This window comes from Trematomus bernacchii, unplaced genomic scaffold (genome assembly GCF_902827165.1).
Source record: "Trematomus bernacchii unplaced genomic scaffold, fTreBer1.1, whole genome shotgun sequence".
Taxonomy (NCBI): Eukaryota; Metazoa; Chordata; class Actinopteri; order Perciformes; family Nototheniidae; genus Trematomus; species Trematomus bernacchii.
In genome coordinates, this window is record NW_022987771.1 from 3,434,583 (window position 1) to 3,456,001 (window position 21,419).

At 37.6% G+C, this 21,419-nt stretch overlaps 1 protein-coding gene across 2 annotated transcripts; it reads right to left on the minus strand.

The window, feature by feature from the left end:
• Positions 1–582: 582 nt before the first annotated feature.
• On the minus strand, positions 583–21,079 carry arhgap25 (Rho GTPase activating protein 25). Of its 2 annotated transcripts, none has more exons than XM_034148611.1 (11): positions 20,749–21,079; positions 15,736–15,938; positions 13,132–13,219; positions 11,153–11,266; positions 10,127–10,331; positions 5,936–6,068; positions 5,738–5,811; positions 4,860–4,981; positions 3,659–3,813; positions 2,215–2,708; positions 583–1,184 (listed from the first exon to the last, which is right to left on the minus strand). In XM_034148611.1, exons 1-11 carry the CDS (start codon positions 20,810–20,812, stop codon positions 983–985), a joined length of 1,854 nt encoding a protein of 617 aa, XP_034004502.1. In that variant the 5' UTR covers positions 20,813–21,079; the 3' UTR covers positions 583–982. The 2 variants fall into 2 exon arrangements, with proteins under 2 accessions (XP_034004502.1, XP_034004501.1); XM_034148610.1 differs by having other exon boundaries at positions 15,736–15,959.
• Positions 21,080–21,419: the final 340 nt, after the last annotated feature.

The following is a 21,419-nucleotide window of genomic DNA, read 5'->3' on the forward strand; positions in this document are numbered from 1 at the left end:
GACAGTAGCCTGCGTACTGCGTAGCCTTCCCTGCCCTGAAGAAGAAGTGATCCTAACGCCCTAGCTATTTAATCTCTATAATGATAAATAGGCTTGTAAGCTCTCAAATAGCAAATTAAATATAAATACCTTAGAGCGCTCCCACTTTAGAGACAGGAGTTGTAGCCTAAACCATTGTGTACCATTGGCGTTACTTGTTATGCAATATGTTATATGTTTAGTTTCAGAGTATCTTTGTTGCTATGTTAGCAAATGTTAGCATGCCAACACACTGAACTAAAATGGATAACACCTAAAAATACCTGATGTTAAATATCAGCATGTCAGCATGATAAGTGTGAGTAATAGGTGTTAGCTTGTTAGCAGGCTGATGCTAACATTTAGCTTCAAGCCGCATGGATGTACGTCAGTTATGATGTATCACCTGCTAGCGGTTTCTACAATCACGCACAATGTCTTCATCAGTATGACAGGACATTGTTTCATTGTTTTTATTTTTCTTCCATTATTTCTGCTTTTTGCTTCATATGAATGCTATTCAGTCTTATTTGCATCTTAGCAATAATGTACAAATACTAAATGTTTTGTTTTCATGCATCAAGAAAAACATGTAAATGTGTGTTTTATTAATTTACCACTGAAACAAAATGGACTTCACTTATAGGATACACGCTGTTCACCATTCAAATATATATATATATCCGCCCACTTGACCTTTAATCAAAGTGTTCAGTCTATGCCAGCCTTTCATTTTCGAGGACAGCAGTAGCAGTAGTCTTTCTTTGTAAATAGTAATATTCAGATATAAACTTTCCTCACAGACACAAACGAATGAGCCAATCATTTATCTTCTACTAAACCGAGCTCAAATGGAAACAATCCAGTGGAGGAAAATAGCATTTCCCATAACCATTTCATGCAAAATTAGCTCTGTTGAAGTTTGCAGAGTCATAAATCTATATTTTAGTGAGTAAAGTAACCGTTAGGTGGGATCTTGTGGCTTTTTGGGGAGGAACTGCTGAGTGTCTCTTTGGAGCTCCTTGTTGCGTCTCTGGGCCTCGTCTCGGCTTCGCTCAGCATTTCTCAGGCAGATCTCCAGGGCAGCCACTTTGCTGCGATCGGCCTCCAGGCCGGACTGGAGCTCTGCCACCGTGGCCTTCAGCTCCTTGTTCTCCTGCTGCAGACTGCAAGAGACGGTGAGAGACACATGAGGCTCACACATACATCTATTCTGGAAACAGCCCAGTCTCTGTGATTGCAAAAACAAACAAATCCAAGAATATTGAGTAAAAGTCCCTGATTGAATTCCCCTATTTTCAATCTAAATCAACTTGTAACAAGAGTTTCCTGGAAGTCAGAGTCATTTTCTTGATTCTAGTCCAGTCACCTTTCCACATGTAACTTTCATTTTTGCAATATTCCCAAAACAAGAAACACTATTTTTGGAACAAAATGGGGCTGGACATAAAACACTATTAGTTGTCAACAGTTCAAGACACAATTTCTGGCAGGTGCCACACAGGAAATGTTTTCTGAATATAATTTGATTTCAATCTTGTGTTTCACTTTAATCTTGGTGTTTGAATTGAAGGACTGCATGCTGCTCCTTTGAGATCCAAGTTTTTAATAAAGCGCAGCAGGAATTACATGATGTGTTGGCCAAACCGAAAGTTAGCATTGTACTGGTTCCCATGACATAAAACAAATGGATTTTCTTTGCCCATAAGATCAGATGAGGTGAGATAGTACTTTATTGAAATTGTTCATTTATTGCAAAGAAATAAGCTCTGTGGAAAGCAAAGGTTAAGATAATGCCAAATGTTGTTCAGCAAGATACTATTTACTTAATATAACCAATGTTGTAATTTGTTCAAGGTAAAGCAGAAGCTCACGTCACATGATAGTGATTGACCCTTTTCCAGCCACTAGAGATCTTTTATTTGATGTCAGTTGTTAAACTCTTCCAGCTAAAACTAAGCGACAGACAAATTACTCAAAACCAAAATTGATTTGGTTGTTTTCAAGGTTGTTAAGCTAAAATAGTTCCTCAAAAGATATTGATCACCTTAATATTCCATTAGACAACATTGTTATAATAGTAATCTTGTGGTAAAGAACTGCTTTATCAGTGATAGTAACTTAAAACTTGAAAAGTGTGTAGCCTACAACATGTTTCTTTAATGGTAAGGGTCTCTCTGGTGTGTAATTCCTCACCTTTCTACGAGCTGGCTGTCTGTCTTCTGCTCCGGCTTGTTGGTGGCTGTGAGGTTCCCTACTCTCTTCTGTTGGGACACCCCAGGCTGGGGGTCACTGTCTGGTTTTTGGGGGCCCGCAGAAGAAGAACTTGTGTTGTCACTTCCTCTTCGGGCCACTAACTTCTCCTCTCCCCCTCCAAACAAAGACCCTGAACTCCGGATGTCCAGGATCTTAAAAATGTCCTCTGACAGCGTCCCGCTCTTCTCCTCCACGCTCTCCTGGATTTGGCTCCAGCGGTTCAGGGCGTCCGCCTTGGCAGCCATGCCAGTGAGCGGGCAGTTGAAGGCTGGCAGGGTCTGGGTGCGTTTTCGGGGGCTTCCCGACCAGCCGTCTGGTGGGGGGGTTCGGGGGTCCTGCTGAGGGATCAGGGGGCTGAAAGAGTCTCTGCTGGGACCCGGACTGTCAATATCCTCCTCTTCTTCTGGAGACTCAGACAGAGAAGCATCTCCCATCTGAGACAAAAGCACATGAAGATTAATGTTGGGAAAATACTGAATGTACTCTTCCAATATCAGAGTCCACATGATAACAAAGGTATCCCAACTGTAGCTGTGTACATGACAGGATGTATGATTACCTAGAAGAGCATCAGGACTGTTTTAGGCATATGATAGCTATGTGATTAACATGATGATTCAGCCTCTATGGAGATAGACATATGACAAGCATGATCATTTCTGACGTGGAGCTAATCTGAAGTAAACATTGAATACTGCTTTATATTCCTCCATCTTGTGACTGTGTAACTCCCTCTCTTGTATATCAGCATGTGAAGGACACTGTTCTGGGAACGAGTTGTACCAAATGCTCTGTATGTGATGACCACTTCCATTCTTGCAAGGATAAGATGTTGAAGCTCAAGCCGGTGACGAGTGATATTTTTCTAACAATTAATAACAGATTTATATCTACTTCTTCGTACGATGTGAAACGTTCAATATGATATGGAACGTTTTTAGTTAATATTCATGTTAGTGTTACAATATAATATATGTACTTTTTTTGCCCAGAAAGTACATTTATTTCAATGATTATCAACATTTATGCAAATTAATTGTCATACTTTTTGAACAGGTTTAAGAAATTGCCCATTAATATGTGTTTTGGCACTTGTCTTTCTTTGACAAAGGAACATTTATTTGGGACTTTCTTGAGACTTGGACAAAAATAAAATAAATATATTATTTTTTTCCACCCCTATTACCCCTTTTCGGGGGGACTACATTTATCATTTTTAAATATCATTTGCAAACAAAAAATAACTTAATCACTTTAGTCATTAGTCCGACAAAAGATGCATGGAAACGTCTTTCTACTAAAACAAATCACAAATAATTTGTTCCATTGCCGAAATACATGCCTTTATACTAAAAGCGCTTAATGTGTGGCCATGCGCTCGTACCTCTGCAGACTCCCAGCCCACGAAGCTTCGGGGCGCGTTCTTCTGGCTCTCAGCCTTCTTTGAAGGCGGGGAGGGAAGAACGTCTTTGGAGAGAGGAAACAGAGCCTCGTGCTGTCGGATCATCACCGTCATCAGCTTCTGGATCTGAGGAGTTGCTGTGAAGAAAACAAACCTGGAAAGATTATCATCAAAACGTCTTCTCTTCAGGTTTTTCTTTTATCTTTTAAATGTCAAAGCAAGATTCAGTTCCATTTTTTTCTTATTTTGTATTTGTGTACAATGCCTGATTGCTACCTAACCCCTTCATAAAAAAGAGAGTATAAGAATAAGAGTCATAGTACAGTATGTCATAACAAAATTAATTCAACAGTCAAAGTTTGTCATAAAAAAAGAACTATATTTAAAAGCCATATTATTTTGTAAAAATAATACTTTGTATAAAAAGTAATTAAAAATCATATTATACTATGTCATAAGAAGTAATTAAAACGTTGTAGTATAAAGTGGTGAAAAAGTCATTATTACAATTTAGCATTGAAAATGCGTATGTGGGGGAAAATGTGATAAAAAAAATAATTGAGGGAAACCTAATGTTTTTATGCAACTGTACATAGATAAGAAGACATAGAAACTGTATGTCAGTAGTAATTTAAGATAGTAGGAAAATGTAAATGGGTGAAGATTTACACAATACACGGGTATCTAAATGAGACAGGCCTTCTTAACCTTGTAAGGTATGTTTTTCAGTGTTATTCAACTTACTATAGAGTTGAAAAAGGAGAAGGATAGTCAGTGTGCAATATTAACACATCATATCATTGACTCATAACATTAGTTGTCACATAAAGTCTGGTTTCAGGGATTTTCCAGATGTTGAGTAATAACGACTTCACAGTCAATGAAGTATATCATATTATAAGCCTAATTGGGACCAGAATCATAGACACATGATTTCAACACGCATCTGCACACATGTTGGTTGGTCAGCAGTGTGTTATCTTTTATCTAAATACTGGTAATATTTACATTAATTATGTGACCGTCTATGTTTCATGTTTCCTATAGATATTTAATTGCTCTTTTCACTGCACTTTTAATGTACAGTTTTACTATTTTGCTGCTGTGTTTATTGTATTTTTGTATAGCTCTGGCACAACAATTTCCTTCGGGATAAATAAAGTCTTATCTTATCTTATCTTACCCTTCATCACAGAGATGGGGTCTTCTATCTGCGGTTTGAGCAGGTTGATGCCCATCACTGTGGCCAAGTTCTCCACATTCATCTTGTTCACACTGGAGTGCTGCTGCACCTCAAACAAAAACCTGCAAAAAGAGAAAGCATCGAAATCAGATGGTTTTAATATTAGTTGGGACGGAAACTGATCTCATTTGGATTATGTTTTTAACAAGAGGGGCTTAGGATCTGGTAAATGTACAGGAAAGTCTCTTGCTCAGGGATGTGTCATTGACCAACGATGTTCTCTCTAAACAGAAATTAACGGGCTGTACCAAATAGTTCAAAGCTTAGCTCATAACATGGACGTCCAAATTGTAATTCAGCATTCAAAAGCTGACCAGAATTGAGTTGTTTATGTTTATAAATCCACTTAGTTTTATATTATCTGTAGGATTAGATTCAAGTGGTGGATGCGTAATGTCATAGCACAAAAATATCACATGTTTGGAGGGGACAAAGCATTGTTACGAGTACGTTAATGTATACATTAGTTCCCCTTTTACTTTCTCAACCCCTCTCTCTCAAACACACAAACACACACACCCTCAACATGAGCTCAGTCCTCAATCTGCATTTAATTATGTTGACTAAACCAACACATTTTAAGTAAAATGTGATATATTCATTAATGGTTTAACTAGATAATCGAATGTATTTAATCCAATATATATCCATTTATTTAAAATGAGGATACAAAATATACATATCTATGGTGAATATATTGAACATTCAATGACATACATATGAAGCTTCATTTGTAAACCTTTTTGTTATAGCCCTAATTGGCCTCATTGTCTAACCAGGAATGTCCCATAATGCTTTGCAATCCAGCTTGTACTCACCGACAGACATAACTGAGAAGGTTGTAGTTGGTTCTGGGAAGAAGAGCAATTTGTTTTTCCAACTTTTTCCAACCCTGAGAGGACACATGAGGAAAAGATTAAAGAACAAGGCCTCACAAAATACCACATGACCTCTCCTGCATGTACAATCAAACATTATATAGTATATATATTATATAATACTGCAGCCAAACGCACCTCTGAGCTGCTCGAGTCCAGCAGGTTGGTGCAGTCCAGGAAGTCTTGGTACTGAGTCCAGGGCACCACGGGCTCCGGGAGCTCGCGCAGGTACAATTTGAGCAGAGACGCCACCGTGTGGACATCTGTGTCACTGTGGGTAAGGACACATATTCTACAATTAACATGCAAATACTGTGTAACCTAAATTAAAAACAATACGTCTGCATGTATTTTTCCTGATACATCATTGACTTTAGTGATGGGAATTACGGCTCTTTGAAGGGACCCGGATCTTATGGCTCCGTTCCTTTCTGAGAGCCGTTCAAAAGAGCAATTTTTAAGGGGGCGGGGTTACTAGGTTTATCTGCGAAATAATCACCAGGATAATGATTGACTGTATTGCCAGGCCTAATGTCTCCTGCCTAAACCTAACCAATCAGAGGCACTCCGGCCTAAACCTAACCAATCAGAGTAGGGGCGGGTCTTCACGGAATAAGCTTGGGGAACAAAATCAAGCTTTTTCACTGTTCACGTAAAGGCGAGTGGAAAAGAACGGCTCTCACCAATTAAGACTCCGTTCCCTTCGTTCGTAGCAAAGAGCCGTTCAAAAGAATCGGATCGTTCGTGAACGTAACATCACTAATTGACTTGCAGTCTGCTTGATTACATGCTGTGAATGTAAAGCCATTGGAAGTTGTGGTCTTTGCCATCATTGTCGTCACTGCAGATAGGCTCTCCTGTAAAGGGTCCTTTATTATATATCATTCAGAATGTGAGCCGAATTATTATCTGAAGTCTACTCTACTCTTAAAAATAAACAGCCTCACGGGGTAAAGGCAAGGAAAGGAAAGGCAAGGCAAGGCAAGGCAATTTTATTTATATAGCACTTTTCAGCACGTGGCGATTTAAAGTGCTTTACAGATTAAAAGCAAAAGACATTTAAGAACAAATACAGCATAAATACATTATTAAAACCAATACAAATTCAAATGAATAGCAGTTTTGTGTAAAAATCTGTTTCTCCAGGGCAGTTTGGCAGACTTTGGCAGTTTGCCACACTGTGGGGAGGAAGGGCTGCGAGCTACCGCTAACGTTCTCTCAGGCCCGGTTCCAGAACAAAATGACTCAGGGTGCATCTGAGATTAGAGAGGGTGCAGTGGTAAAGTGCTATTTTTTTTAGTGGGGAGTGGACCTATCACCCTCTAGGCGGGTCCTCACCTCCTCTAGGGGGGTCCTCACCTCCTCTAGGGGGGTCCGGGGGCATGCTCCCCCGGGAAGATTTATTTTTAAATATTGAAGTTAAAACCATCAATCTGGTGCACTTTGAGAGCAAAATGAAGAGATCTATGGATACATCTCAACATCCATATGAAACAGAACTGTAAACAGATGTACTTTTTCTTTATGGATATTTTACAAATCACTCCCCTTTTAAGACCGAAATGTCTACATGCATAGCAGAAGATGGCATCTTGTTACATGAATATTCCAGCGAATCTCGATTTTGAAACCATGAGCTGCAAAATGAGCGCCTTACCCCACTGTACAGGCGAGTTGGGTACTTTTTTTAATATACGTGGGCAGGCTCTGTTTTGCCGAGGTCCTCTGGCACTTGCGGGCCGCTAAAGGGGTGGCGGTGTTTGGGGCAACGAAGACGGCTGCGGCTGCTCCGCCTCCGTGGGCGAGTCGGGCGGGAGGACGTTAGTGTCCACGACAGTGGCCGCGGGTAACGTAATGTCCCCATGATCTGAACTGTTATTACCTGCAGTAGATGCAGTGTTACTGCTGGCGATAAGGGCTGGTTGTTTTAACAATTTTCTGATCCATCTGTCCATCATTGAGTGCTGTGTAAGCACCTTGCAGATGACGAACGTGCAGCGGCACAGGTCACTCGCACCTGACATAATAACGTTACTTACCGTTTAAATTGACCAAATAAATGCAGCAGACAATGTTATTTAACCACAATTACAATTTTTTTATTTCAACTATATTCTTCTTCTTCTTCTTATTATTATTACTACTATTATTATTATTATTATTATTATTATTATTATTATTATTATTGTTATTATATATGTAATATTTTTCACTTTTCTTTTTTTTTTCCTTTTTTTTTTCACTTTTCCTTTTTTTTTTTTTTTCACTTTTCATTTTTCAAATGAGGGTGCATAACGACTTAACTGAGGGTGCAATGCACCCTTATGCACCCCCGTAGAACCGGGCCTGCCCTAGAGTCTAATTATCCACAGAGGTCTGTCCAAAACCTATGAGCCCGCTGAATCAAATGTTACTGTAAAAATAAGGGTTTCTCCAATGCCATTTGGGTGCTGCTAACATTAGCTCAGCTTCTCTAAAACCTCATGGTCCAGATGTCAGAAGACTAGAATATTTCATGCTGTTAAAAGTAGAGGCAAAAAACGCCAAGATCTAAAAATGTGTCTTAAAACTGGGTCAAAAGTCAGTTGATGAAAGCTTCTTGCAGACAACAAGACTCAACTGAAACCAAATGAAAAGCACCTTTACTTTGGTTAAAATTACACATTTCTCTGGGTTTGTACATTTTGGGAAACAATTGGGATAATGTAAGTACACAACTAAACAAATATAACATAAGCCTAGAGGTTTTTTATACATTTTGATGTGGAAATGTTACGTTAAACCTTTAAATACAACATGTTTAAGAGTTATTTTCCCTTCTTGACCAGATTTGTAAACATTTACATGGGGTTGTTGTACAAACAACAGTCTTTACAAAGTCCTCCAGGATTGTGAGGTCCTTGACATTTCTGATCTCTTGGCTTAATTTTGTATATTTGGCTTAAGCAACAGGCTTGGATTCAATTTCATTGTTTGGGCTCCAAGAGTAAAGTTTGAGGGGAAAACGCTTAACCTTGTGTTCATTGTTAGATTTATGTCCTGCAGTTTGACAATCTTTCATCAGTCTTTTTGACTGCACTCATACTAGATTACAGACAAACATGTAGCTTGAATGTTTTAATGAACTTTTCTCTGAGAAGTTGAGTAACACAGGCTTCCTCCTGCGTGACTGAACAGGATGTGGTGTCGCCTTCAGATCAGACGCTCTGCATCTCTCATCTCTCCTTGTGTTCTCAGAAAGAAAGAAAAAAGCTGATGCTGATCGATTGAAGTTAGAACTTTTTCTCCTTATATAGTAATGACCTTTTTAACTCATAAATGTACCAACCTGGTTTAAAGATTGCTTTAAATTGTGCCCTTTTAAGTGTTTTAAGGTAACCACTTTATGCTGAGTATTTCCTGTTTGTTTCATAACCCAAATAACCCTATTACAAATATAGTAAATGCTACACAATATATATTCACTACTGAAATATACTTGTGTATATTCAGTAAAGGTTAGGGGCTTCCAATAATACAAATAATGTTATATTGAGGTGGAAATCTTAAAATGTTTTAAATTATTAACTAATATAACACCATGTTACTTTGTCAGTTAACTACTAACATTAAGGCATTATTTTTTGTAATACAATATACTGAAATTATATGTTTACATATGCAAATGAGGCATTATCTTATTAAATATCTGGTAATATGCATTCATTTCTATAACACAAATGTGAACCATCCGTTTTTTCCACTCCATGAATCATAAATTACGGTCATGAGTCTGAAAACACTATTTACGACATGTATTAAGGAAAACATTTTATATAAGTCAGGCTCTGAGTGAAATGTGAACAAAGCAATTTGTAAAAACCTTCAGAAGATAGATGAAAATTAAACTTGAAAGGTGTATGGTGTATGTCTGTTCTACTGAAGTGGAGATTTCTGGTGAAAAAGGATGAGAACAACCTCAGTTTGAGAAAACGGCCTTTGACGATAGGTATTGTTAAATTAATTCATGTTGTACACACTACAGGAAAGTAGGGTAAAGATGTGACTTACTGTATAGATACCACCATGAAACTTCCCCAGGTCATTACTGACATAAAAACATAATCTTTTTGTATTTTAAGTTTTACTTTATGTTTAAAAATGCAAATTAGGCATTATTTAACTTATTATTATTTCAACTGTTGGTGAATTAAGGTAGTATCTAAGACACAAATAGACTAAATTAGTGAAATAAACACCTACAATGTGGATGTTCTTTCCACTAGTCTCAAAGAAGACACGTTATGGAAGCAAAATGGTCCAAAATCTTTGTATTCAGTCTGTTCTTACCTGGGGAAGGAGGGCCTCTCTCCGGCGTCGAAGGCGTCTCTGAACTGTTTGACGGCGTTGTCTTGACCCGGCAGGCGGAAGATGCCCTCCTCATTCAGGCCGTGTTCCTTGATGTACTCCACACACTTCTGGACCAGGATCGGCACCATGTGAGGCCCAAACCGCTGCTCATATGTGACAATGTCCATGAGGCTCTTTCCAAACACTGCAAAGGGGTATTAAGTTACATCTTAGACTACTTAAATTATGAGATCAGAAAACGTTTTACACCTTCAAATTTAGGATTGATCTGAAAGATGTAGATATTCTTAGGATATTCAAGATTTCACATATACTTCTTGTTTCATGGCAAAAACGCCGACGTTCAGTAACGAAAATTCCAAAAGTGTACAACTTAACAACTCAAAAAGTACTGACAACATTTGAAGACGATATACTTAATTATTAGGAAGGAGTTTGCTACAGAACAGTGCCTTTAAATGGCTAAAAGTGCACTTTATTTTCCAGAGTGAAGACTATTTAAGATACAGCCATCATGCCTAACTCCTAAGTTTACGGTAGCTTAGCATAAAGACCGGATATGTCTAGCATGGCTGTGTACGAAGGTAACAATAGATTTAGACCCCTAGAAGCATCGCAAGAGCGTATTAATTCAAATGACGTATGATATTTGTTTAATCTCTACATAACACGTTTTAAACGTCATGGTTTTGTGGGGGGTCGTGAGCTGGACCATTTCTTGCCAGAGATAGTGACTTCCTGGCTTTCCTTTTTGATCCTGAGCTAAGCTAAGAGGTGCTACAGTATGAAGCAGGGTAATTCCCTGTTTCCAGCTGTTAGCTCCAGCTACACATTGTTGTGCAGTGGTAACAATCTCCTCATTTACCTCCAGGCAACAAAAACAAATAAATCCATTACTAATTGAGGAAAATATCCAAATAATCCTTACATTTACGGTAAAGACTTGTCACTAAAGCAAGTTCCAGTGTCACACGTTTTGCATAACAATATACATTTTTACTGAACCTCCACTTGTTGGTACTCCAATGACCCGGCGCAGGGTGCGGACCCACTCCTCCAAATCACTCTGAGAGTTAGCCATGAACACATAGGGACATCGCTCTCTGTCTCCTGATGTACCTGGGAAATCATGGTTGTTTTTAGAAAATGGCATCTTAGTACAGCCAACAAGTGGGCACACTGTCAGTAATCTATATAAAGATTTCCAGAGAAGATCTAGATTGCGATCAGTTTGTGGTCGTTTCTGACTTTCCATTACGCAGGTAAATGTGCAGAGTCATGCTGTCAGACACAAGAAACAGACATGTCGTGTAATTATTTATAGTAATGATGGTATACAAATCAAGCTTTAGTGGACATTTCTATGTAGACTATACGTGTATTACGAGGGCATTCAAAGTGAATTTTAATGTATTTATAATGCTCATAAACACACATCATGTGTTCTAATACCAATAGCTATAAGACATTTTATATGTGACTTAGAAGTGTCTCATGGATTCTTTTCAATTGTTATAAAGTAGAGGCTCACAATATATTATCAACATCAAGCTGCAGTCTTACAGTAAACTATAAACGTAACATAAGTTATCATTTGATCTGTTGAAGTAAAAATGTATGACTATCGTATTGAATGCTGATCATAACGTTTTGTTGTTGGTCTTAAGTAAGGCATTTTCATGCGGTTAAAATAACCTATGCAGCATCATAAGTGGTTGTTGTGCTAATTCAATGTCTTATATATAACACTAACACATGCATTGATACCTTCTCTTCCCATTCACACCACATGTTATATTAAAGCACAACTTTGTGACTTTGTTCACTACAAACTCTTCCTCCTACTTATACTTACTCATACTTTTTAAATGTCCCTAGACAATTTTCAGTGGTGTAAAGTAATTAAGTAGATTTACTCAAGTACTGTACTCAAGTACGATTTTTGGGTACTTGTACTTTACTGAAGTATTTCTATTTCATGCTACTTTATACTTCTACTCTACTACATTTTAGAAGACTTTACACATTGTACTTTTTATTCCAAAAAATGTGTTACTAGTTACTTTACATATTAGGATTACTTGTTTATACAAAATATAAATAAACCAACACAACTATTATATATAATTTCAGTTTAAGATATTGAGCAGCAGTATATAAAGTAATTAAATTAGCTTAACCTTTACCAGCAGTGATGAACACGTTAATGCATGGATAATAATAATCCAGTAAATTAATATATATGATTCTGAAATGGGACACGACGCACAATAAGTACTTCAAATCAAATGTGATACCTATACTTTTTTTTACTTTTACGTAAGATTTAGTATGCAGGACTGTCACATTTTTACTTAAGTACAACATCTAAGTTCTTCATCCACCTCTGCCAATTTTGCACATTTCTGAACAAAAATAATCGTAATCTGAACAGCTCACCGTCTTCAAATTCAGATTATATTTCTTTCCTTTTAATATCTGTTCTTAATGTTTTTTTATTATATGTATTACTATTAATCTTACTGTGTTTATGTATGTCATTTTTGTGAAAACCTTTTTGGAAATGAACCAAATTCAGACTCATTATGATAACACATGTACTATTATAGCAAACTATGAGTCTTTACTGCAGTTAATTGTTGAGGTGAGTATTTGTAGTCATGGAATATTATAAGCCCCATTTCTCAACCTATTTTCTTAGTCTCTATCTATATTTTGCTGTAACAATGTAAATGTCCTTCTGGCGGGACGGATACAGGAATTTGTGTTCTGATTCTCTAGTATATAAGTAGTTGTGAGCATCAATAAGACCTTTTTAATTAATTACAGAAACACATCCTTAATGCTTAATGACATAATACACGTGGATGTTTCTCTGCTGTAATGTCACAATAAGACAACGGCACAAGGCATGGAGGTCTCTCTGTAGACAATGCATCTTAAAGTCTGTTATGATCTTTTTCAAAGGTTGATTTCATGCTTACGTGGTATGATTTCGAATATATACTTCCCGGGGTCATCAGGGTTCGGAGGGAGTTCATTAACTTTACTGAACCGCAGCTGGATGACTCCCTGGAGAAGAAAAACACACACTACGTTAGTGACATGTTCAAAGAGAAATTAACAACCAACCACTAATATGAGTTAGTTTTCATTTGTCAGAGTTATCAGAGTCCATGTCAGCAGGTAATTTCCCTGCATGTGTAGCACAGTTTCTTTCATTGTGACACCATTGTGCTTTTGCTGGTTTACAAAACTTAAAAATGCATGACCATCCTCACTGCTTATCCATTACCATTAGGGTCCATATCATATTTTATTTTCTAGATTATCCAGGGGCAACTCATATTGCTCGTCTTTGCAGGTTTACTTGCAGATTCTGGTATTTTTAAAGAAAAAGCACAAGGTATTAGTACCTTTATATAGTTTTATGAATAGCCAAAATATCTAACCTGTTCACAAAGAATGACATCTCATTTAATTGTTTGATATTCAGTGGAATAAATATAAAAAATGAACAACAAATCCGCTCCCCATCACTCTTAAACATTGGAATACTACCAAGTCTGTAGTCATTTATTTGATATGAAGTAATGTTGCAGGTCATCACAACAGTGACTCAAGTCTAATTCATAATGACTTTTGTGCTCTCTACCCAGTTTGAATTACAGCACATTCATTGTATACTGTATGTTTCCCTTTTCACATTATGCAGCCTATTTCCTCTTTATCCCCTACTGCCCCACACCCTTGTTTCTGTTTAGAAACAAGACCAAAGTGGACATGACTAATTATTGTCCCTGCATGGGTTTATGATTTTTTTATTCAACATTTTTTCCAGGGTGCTTTTCTGGCTTCCTGTTTCACTATCACTCATCTCTAGACAGGAACTACATCTGAGGATTTTGGTAGGCCTATTTCTTAAATGTATATGGTTTATAATTTGACCATGCTACCTTTGTAGGGGTTTTGCAATCTTGAGTCAACAAGAGATATTTTGGGGTTTCAGTCAGACAACTCACGTGTTTCTTTAACATGTTTATTAGAAGCAGCATATAGTTGAGTTTGGCGTCTAGGCTCGGGCCTCATCACTCCACAGATATACATAGCATGATGAGTGATGATTAAATAACTAACCCCCCGAGCCTACAGGTGGAAGCTGGGGTGGAAGCTGGGGTGGTGGTGGGGCAGGCGAGCAGCAGCGACGTGGAATTAGCTGCAGCAATAGCAGCAGCAAGCAATGCATAGAGAGATTTCTGGCAGGTTAAATAGAGCGGCATATTAAGGAGACTCTGTTTGGTTGGTTGTAGAGTGGCAAGGGGCGATATGTATGAATGCAGCACAAGTGCTCGAGTTGACTGCCTGAACTAGCTCGCAGGCTTCGCCCCATTTTTGGTGTTGCCAATATGAACTACCACTTTCGTTCACAGTCTAATTAGCAACTTGAGATGCAAGAATGGACGTGTAAGACAACATCTAGTGTAGGGAAATCAAAGTGCGTCCAATACCAAAATCGTATTACTGCATGTCTACAGATTTAACGGTTTTGTTTTGCCATCTTTGAAAGTCGGACTAGTCATGAGACCATTCGAGGTTTAAACATGTAATATTTGTACCTTTTTTAAATGTGATCAGGCCATTAAATGGCTGTTATCAGTTGTTTTAGCTACTACTACTGCTGCAAGAGGGGCAAACTGCACCAACCAGCAGGAGAGAAGTTGCATATCCAACAATGTGAAAGGTTTTCAGTTTCCTAATCTTTAGCTTCAGGTGGTCAGAGAGTGTAGTTAGTTCTAGGAAAATGATATTTGTTTGGTTAAAAATAAGGAGGCCTATTTTTGTTGTCGAACGTCAAATAACGTGGCGTAAATTACATGTGTGACGGCAATTTGTTTACGTAGGAATTTGGTTTCAGATGTGACATACTTCAGCAGACTTCATCCTTTGCATAGGTCATATTTACTATGACTGCAGTAACCATGTAAATAAATGATGATGGCTTTCTAAACCAAAAGTAAGTGAAGCAGATATCTGACAAATATCTAAGACGCTGACAACGGCCATTAAAGAGGGGAAATCATCTGAAACAGGTGTTTGTCTTTACTTCACCTACTTAGAAGTTTGTCAACATTTTGCACAACTTGTAAAGAAAAAAAGAACATTTTGTGTTGAGAGATTTTTGTTGAATGACATGATAAGATAAAAGAGTTTTAAAAAGCAGGCCTTGGCCTCTTGTATGGGTTTGTTTTGTGTACAGGAAGTGTGCAAACGGCAGCAGAGTGTTGTGGTGTTGAATGGAAATTATTGAGGACACATTTTTTATAAATGTATAGTCTATAAATAATATTGATGTTTAAGACAAAAAGTGCTAACATTAGAGGACTAAATACGTGTCTTTAGATGATGCTGGTTAGCACTTTCTATATCTTTACATCACTGAATGTAAAGCAATTGTAATAAAGATGTTGAAATGTCTTTAACAAAGTCCTAACCCTACAAATAAATCGTGTTATGTGCCAAATAAAAAAAGCAATTGTAGCTTTTCAAACTTTGGAATATCAGTTTTTGTAGATAGATTACATTCTCACCTGCACAGTGGTCTCCTTGTCATCTTTGTGGTAGGTCAGCGTGCTTCCTCTCAGCACAAAGTACCGCTGCTGCCAGTTCTTCACCAGAGACCTCTGCTGCTTCTTCAGCCAGCCGGCCTTCAGGGGCCTCTCCATGGACCTGGGGGAGTTAGGGGAGCCCGGTATGGGGCCTCCCTCTCCGGGTGTCACACTCCTGGATCGCGCTGCCAAACACCACAAGAGAGCTGTTGGTAAAAGTGTCATGAACAACAATCGGCAGCGTGCTGTGAAACGACACCAAAACATCAGCGCCCAGCTCAACTGGAGCTAAACACTTCCTCTTTTCTGAAGTGAGGCTGCTTCAGCCTATGAGGTTTCAGAGACCTGTGCGCTGTAGATTATTTGTGTCCCCCACCTTTACGGTTTCATGCTGAAAGGAGTGGACCAGTTTCCTGTGCTAGGTTCATGAATACAACTGTGATTGTTCAACAGAAATAACACTGTGGTCTGCAAAAGACTGAGCATCAAACAATAAAATGCTGAAAGGTCAGAGATTAAAAGATCACACTGCACAGTGTGGGATTTAGTGGCAGTGCAGCCACTGTCTCTTAAAAACATGTTACTGTTTCAAATGCATGATTATTGTTGTGTATCGAAAGAAAACAAAGGTGCAAAAGGTTAGAGCTAACACTTTGTTGTTATCTGGGGGGAAATAATACTTTCCGCAAAACACTATTGACCATGCAGTTTAGTTTTATGGAAACGTAATTATTTGGAGACTGTTGGTATGTCACTGAGTACATTTACTCAAATGCTGTACTTAAGTTCAGATTTGAACTTAAAAATTGCATTTTTCTCTTCATGCCACTTTCTACTTACACTACTTGTCTGTACTGTGTTACAATTATCTGACAGCTTTAGTTACTAGTTCTACTCACAAAGTAAGATTTGTGCAGCACTTCTCACTATTTGTAGCCTTCAGGCAATGTAAAACAAGAACGGTATTTTTAGAGCCAGAGTAGCCCCCTTCTGGGCTCCTGTAGAAACATTGTGCAACATGGAAGAGGACCCGCTCTCTACGCAAACGAAAGAAACAACAACAACCCCTTAGTCTCTGGTGACCATACACTAATCAAAAGATACGGATATTATACTCAGTTATGCCCAGAGTTCCCTCTAAATACAGGCCCAGAAATCTAAATGTTTAGGATTAGAGTTTTTTAAGGTCACTCTTGGTGGACACTTGTCCCCCTTGAGTTTCTTTGAGAGTGACCCTGATGCTTTAATGGAGGGATGAAAGGCGGAGGTCTACGTGGCTCAGAGAGACAGAGTCACACGCAGGACTGAGGACCGCACAGATATCTTGATCATGATTCAGCCCACTCGCTCAGTTGTTCTTCAATTCACCGTGTCTTGTTACGCAAGATGACAGAGGAGAAGAGCAGAAGAAGGGCCACTCCGGGGTAAACAGGAAGCTGCCACATCAACACCGGAGGGCCGGCCGCACTTTGAAGGCCTCCACCTAGAGCTCTGAGGATCCTTTGGTCTCATTTTAATAGTGTCACCTCCCCTGATTAGTGGAAAGTTAAAAGGCTGTTGAGGAAACCTGAAGCCCACACACAGAGAGAGATGTCACACCACACCCACATTTCCTTTAAACTGGCAACAGCACCACAAAGATGTGTTCAGGGACTGCTATTAACAGGAATTAAAATGCAAGACTCAGGACAGAAGAGTTACATATATTGTGGAGTGGAGGCTTTTCATAAAACTTAAGAAATGTGAAATTTCATTAGATTTCATGGTTATAAATTCACCTGTAAAGTTGGGCGTACAGGGCGGAATTTCATAAATCAAGCACAATATTGTTAGTGTGTAATACTGAGGCACCGAGGCCCTTATAGCCCTATTGGAAACGTCTGATTTACAAAATAAATGGATAAATATATATCATCACATGCTTCTGTGATATAACTCTTTCTGTTTGTTTATAACTTGTTTTTAATGATGTTCCTCCATCTTTATTGTGTACCTGTAAATCAATTTAGGCTGCATCTTGCATGAAAGGTGCTATATAAATAAAGTTTATTATTATTATTATTATTATTATGATCTATTATTTTTTTTATTTTTTGTATTATTTTATAATATTATTATTATTGTTATTTTTTTTATTAATCTTGTATTTTTTTTTACTTGTAATTATAATGTCTTTAAAATTAAATTGTCTTTATTTTTCTTTATTTACTCTAATTGATTTATGTGACTTTTATTTAATTTTTTGTGAACATCAGTTTGGTAAACACATGGACTGCCTTTTTTTTATTTTCAATTTTTCGGGGATGTATAATAAACACATTTAATCAGCTTTTTATTTTCCTTATCAGTGTCTACATTCAATGACAGATATTACATTCAAGAGGGTAAATGTAATATTATTCCAGCAGCAACAGCAGCAGTAGTAATAGTAGTAGTAGTTGTAGTAAAGTATAGTGCAGCATACACCTTCAAATAGATGTCCTTTATTACGTTACTATTTTAAATGTAATTAATTACTTGTTATTGATATTTCTCAAATCTTTATATGTGTGTTTGAGTTTATAAAAGTTAAAAAAACTAAAATACATGAAAACTAAACAAGTATTCCTGTACACTGACAGACGTGTGCTTGTGCTTTGGAAATCCTAACATAAGGATGACTGTGCACACATCATACACACACTCACATCATACACACACTCACATCATACACACATAATCACATATATGTAGGCACAGTTACATACAGACAAAGTTCTGCAGAAACTGAGCTCTTGCATCAGTTTCCTGTTGAAAACCTGCGTCACTGCAGCTTCAAAGAATAAAATCAGTCACAGTTAGGGTCAACAAATCATCTCAAGGCAAACAAAAAAACAGGAGGGGGGTCGCCCGCTTTTCAGGAAGTCATGCTTTCATACTAAATTAAGAGCATGGTACCTGATAGTCAGTCAACATGGAGCAGATCAAAATACATAGTACATGTAGCAACTTCCTTCCACAGTGCTGAAATACCACTGATTGTGAAAATGATTACAGAGAAAAGGATGCAGGTAGTGTACAAAGACAGGACTGCACGAAAGAATATGTATCCAGCCACTACTTATGTGCAACCCTCTTTTATTAAATGATGCAACTGCTGTGTGCTCTGAGCCTGAGAGGAAACCAGGCGTGTTGCACTGATGCCGCCCTACGCAAACAAGCACGGCTTTAGGAAGTCTAGACATCTGTAGAGACACTTACTGTATATATAGTATCGACTGCACACCGTATGCATGTCAACCACTGCACTGCTAAATTGTTATGTATAGGTGATTTAGGAAAGCACTCTAAAAGGGACACGTCAGCTCAAAAAAGATCATTTGTGTATCCATTACTAACCCTCTGTGTCATTGAATTCTTAAAGAAAAGTCTTGATGAATGGAACTTAACGGGGGCCTCGTTGAACAACAGCTAAACTATCAAAACATCTGTTTAATCTAAATCAAAGTCTTATTTATCCAGTCCTATCACTCACTTTCAAACAGATGCACTTTCGCTGACACCTTAACAGTTTCACCCTTGGCCTTGTGCATGCACTATACTTTTGAGGTGTTTCAAATAGTGCAGTTTTATTGAAAAGTCATGCTTGTTAACGCAAGACTGAATAAATGAGACTTGGATTTTACTGCACGGGTTGAGTGAGAGTTTGTACTGGAAATAGATGTGTTGGCATTGGTTTAAAAAACTGCTCCCATTTACTTACATTCACAATCATTTTCTCAGTTTTTTCATTCTTAAAACACCAAGGAGATTTCTTCAAGATTTCAAGGTAACACAGGGTGAGGAATCGACATATACATATAATTTTTTTAAGTGATGCATTGCTTTAACCTTTTGAACGTCAAGATATGTTTTAATATAGTTCATTCTATTTTGGATGACAGAGATTTATGTAAAGTGAAAGCCTCCGTTAACACACTGGTTACAATCACCACATGGTAAGCAACCACCAATATGCTCAAAAAACCAACACTGACAAAAGAAAGTGGAGATTTAGTTCCTTATAATACGATTTTCTTTAAACAAAACACCTATTTTACTTTCATCCACATTATGGTTACTCAATAATGCTGTTTATACCAGGAATTCACATGCAAAAACATTTCCTGACTCCAAAATGTACATCACCACATAATTAAAGTACAAAAATAAACGACTTGTCTTTCACATTTCTGAAAAATGTACATTTATTTTTTATATTATAATGTGTTCATCACTTTGATGTTGCGGGTTTTCACTTATATAATGCTGCCGGGTAGCTAACATTTCACAGAGGGATCAATAACGTTTTAATTTATTTAGTAAAACATTATTGTTTGAATATATTTTGTATTAATCTAAATCTTCAAAGCAACTAAAGACATTGTGAAGTAAAAAGTATAATATATGGCTCTGAATTGCAGTGAAGAAGAAGTATAACATAGCAGGAAATGGAAATACTAGTAAATGTAAATGTACTTAGTAACTGTCCACCACTGTAAGAAAACAACAACATCAACTGTTTAGTATATATTGAAACCACAAAAAACCTCTGTGATATATCTGTTTGATAGAAAATTATGAATAATAAAGAAAATAAAACATTCACCAATATCATGGTAACTCATTAATGCTGCATAAACCGTGAACTCACATGCAAAGAAAGTACAAAGTGTAATATGTGCCTCTAAATTGTAGGTAACAAGAAGTATATAGTGGCAGGAAATGGAAATACTCAAGTAAAGTACCTCAAAATGGTTCTTAAAGTGCAGTAATTGAGCAAACTTTCTTAGTTACTATCCACTGCTGTAAAACATTACAAATAAACTGTTAAGCATGTTAAAAAAAAAAAACCTGTACTATATCTATGTGATGCAAAATGAGGAATAATAAAGAAACATATGTGAAGTGCCAAAAAAGTGAAGTGTGACAGTGCTGCACCCACAGTGGAGTCAGTGAACGCATCACCAGGCTTACCTATGCGAGCTGTCTCAGCCTTGAAGGTGCTGAAGTCCCAGTTGCGTCGTAGTTTCAGAGACATTGTCCTTAACTTAAACCAGAGGTCAGCATTTCATTTCACACATACACACACACAATGTGGATGCTGTATCTAACAGATCACACTTCCTACTTCCTGTGTGTTAATCTTTCTTCTTCTTCTTCTTCTTTTTTAAGCTAAACGCGTCCCCTCATGCTGCCTTTACTTCCATGTTCATACTTGTTCTCATAGTGTCTGTATAAATGCCTCCCAGGCTGATTCAGTAAGAGCTGCAGGGCCCCAGGGTTCATGTAACAGTAGTGGGGACTTTTCTTTTATAAATGACTAATGTTCGGTAGTGTCACACAAAAGAAACCACGAGTGTCTCAGAAAGGAAATGGTTTGTACCTCTTGCTGTGCCTCCCTCAGTGTCGCCTTTAAGGCTGCAGCAGAATCATAATGTAAGGTGCATTTTAAGGTGAAATAAGAGATGGAAGAAGTACTTAGATCTTATACTTAAGTAAAAGTAGAAATACCACAGTGTAGGTATACAATTGGAATATTACAAAAAATGAAAGTTTGATTATGTTTTGAGAAAAGACAACATAAATAAACAAGGTTACACATGTCAAATTATTTTTAACATACAATTGCAATATTTAAAAACGTT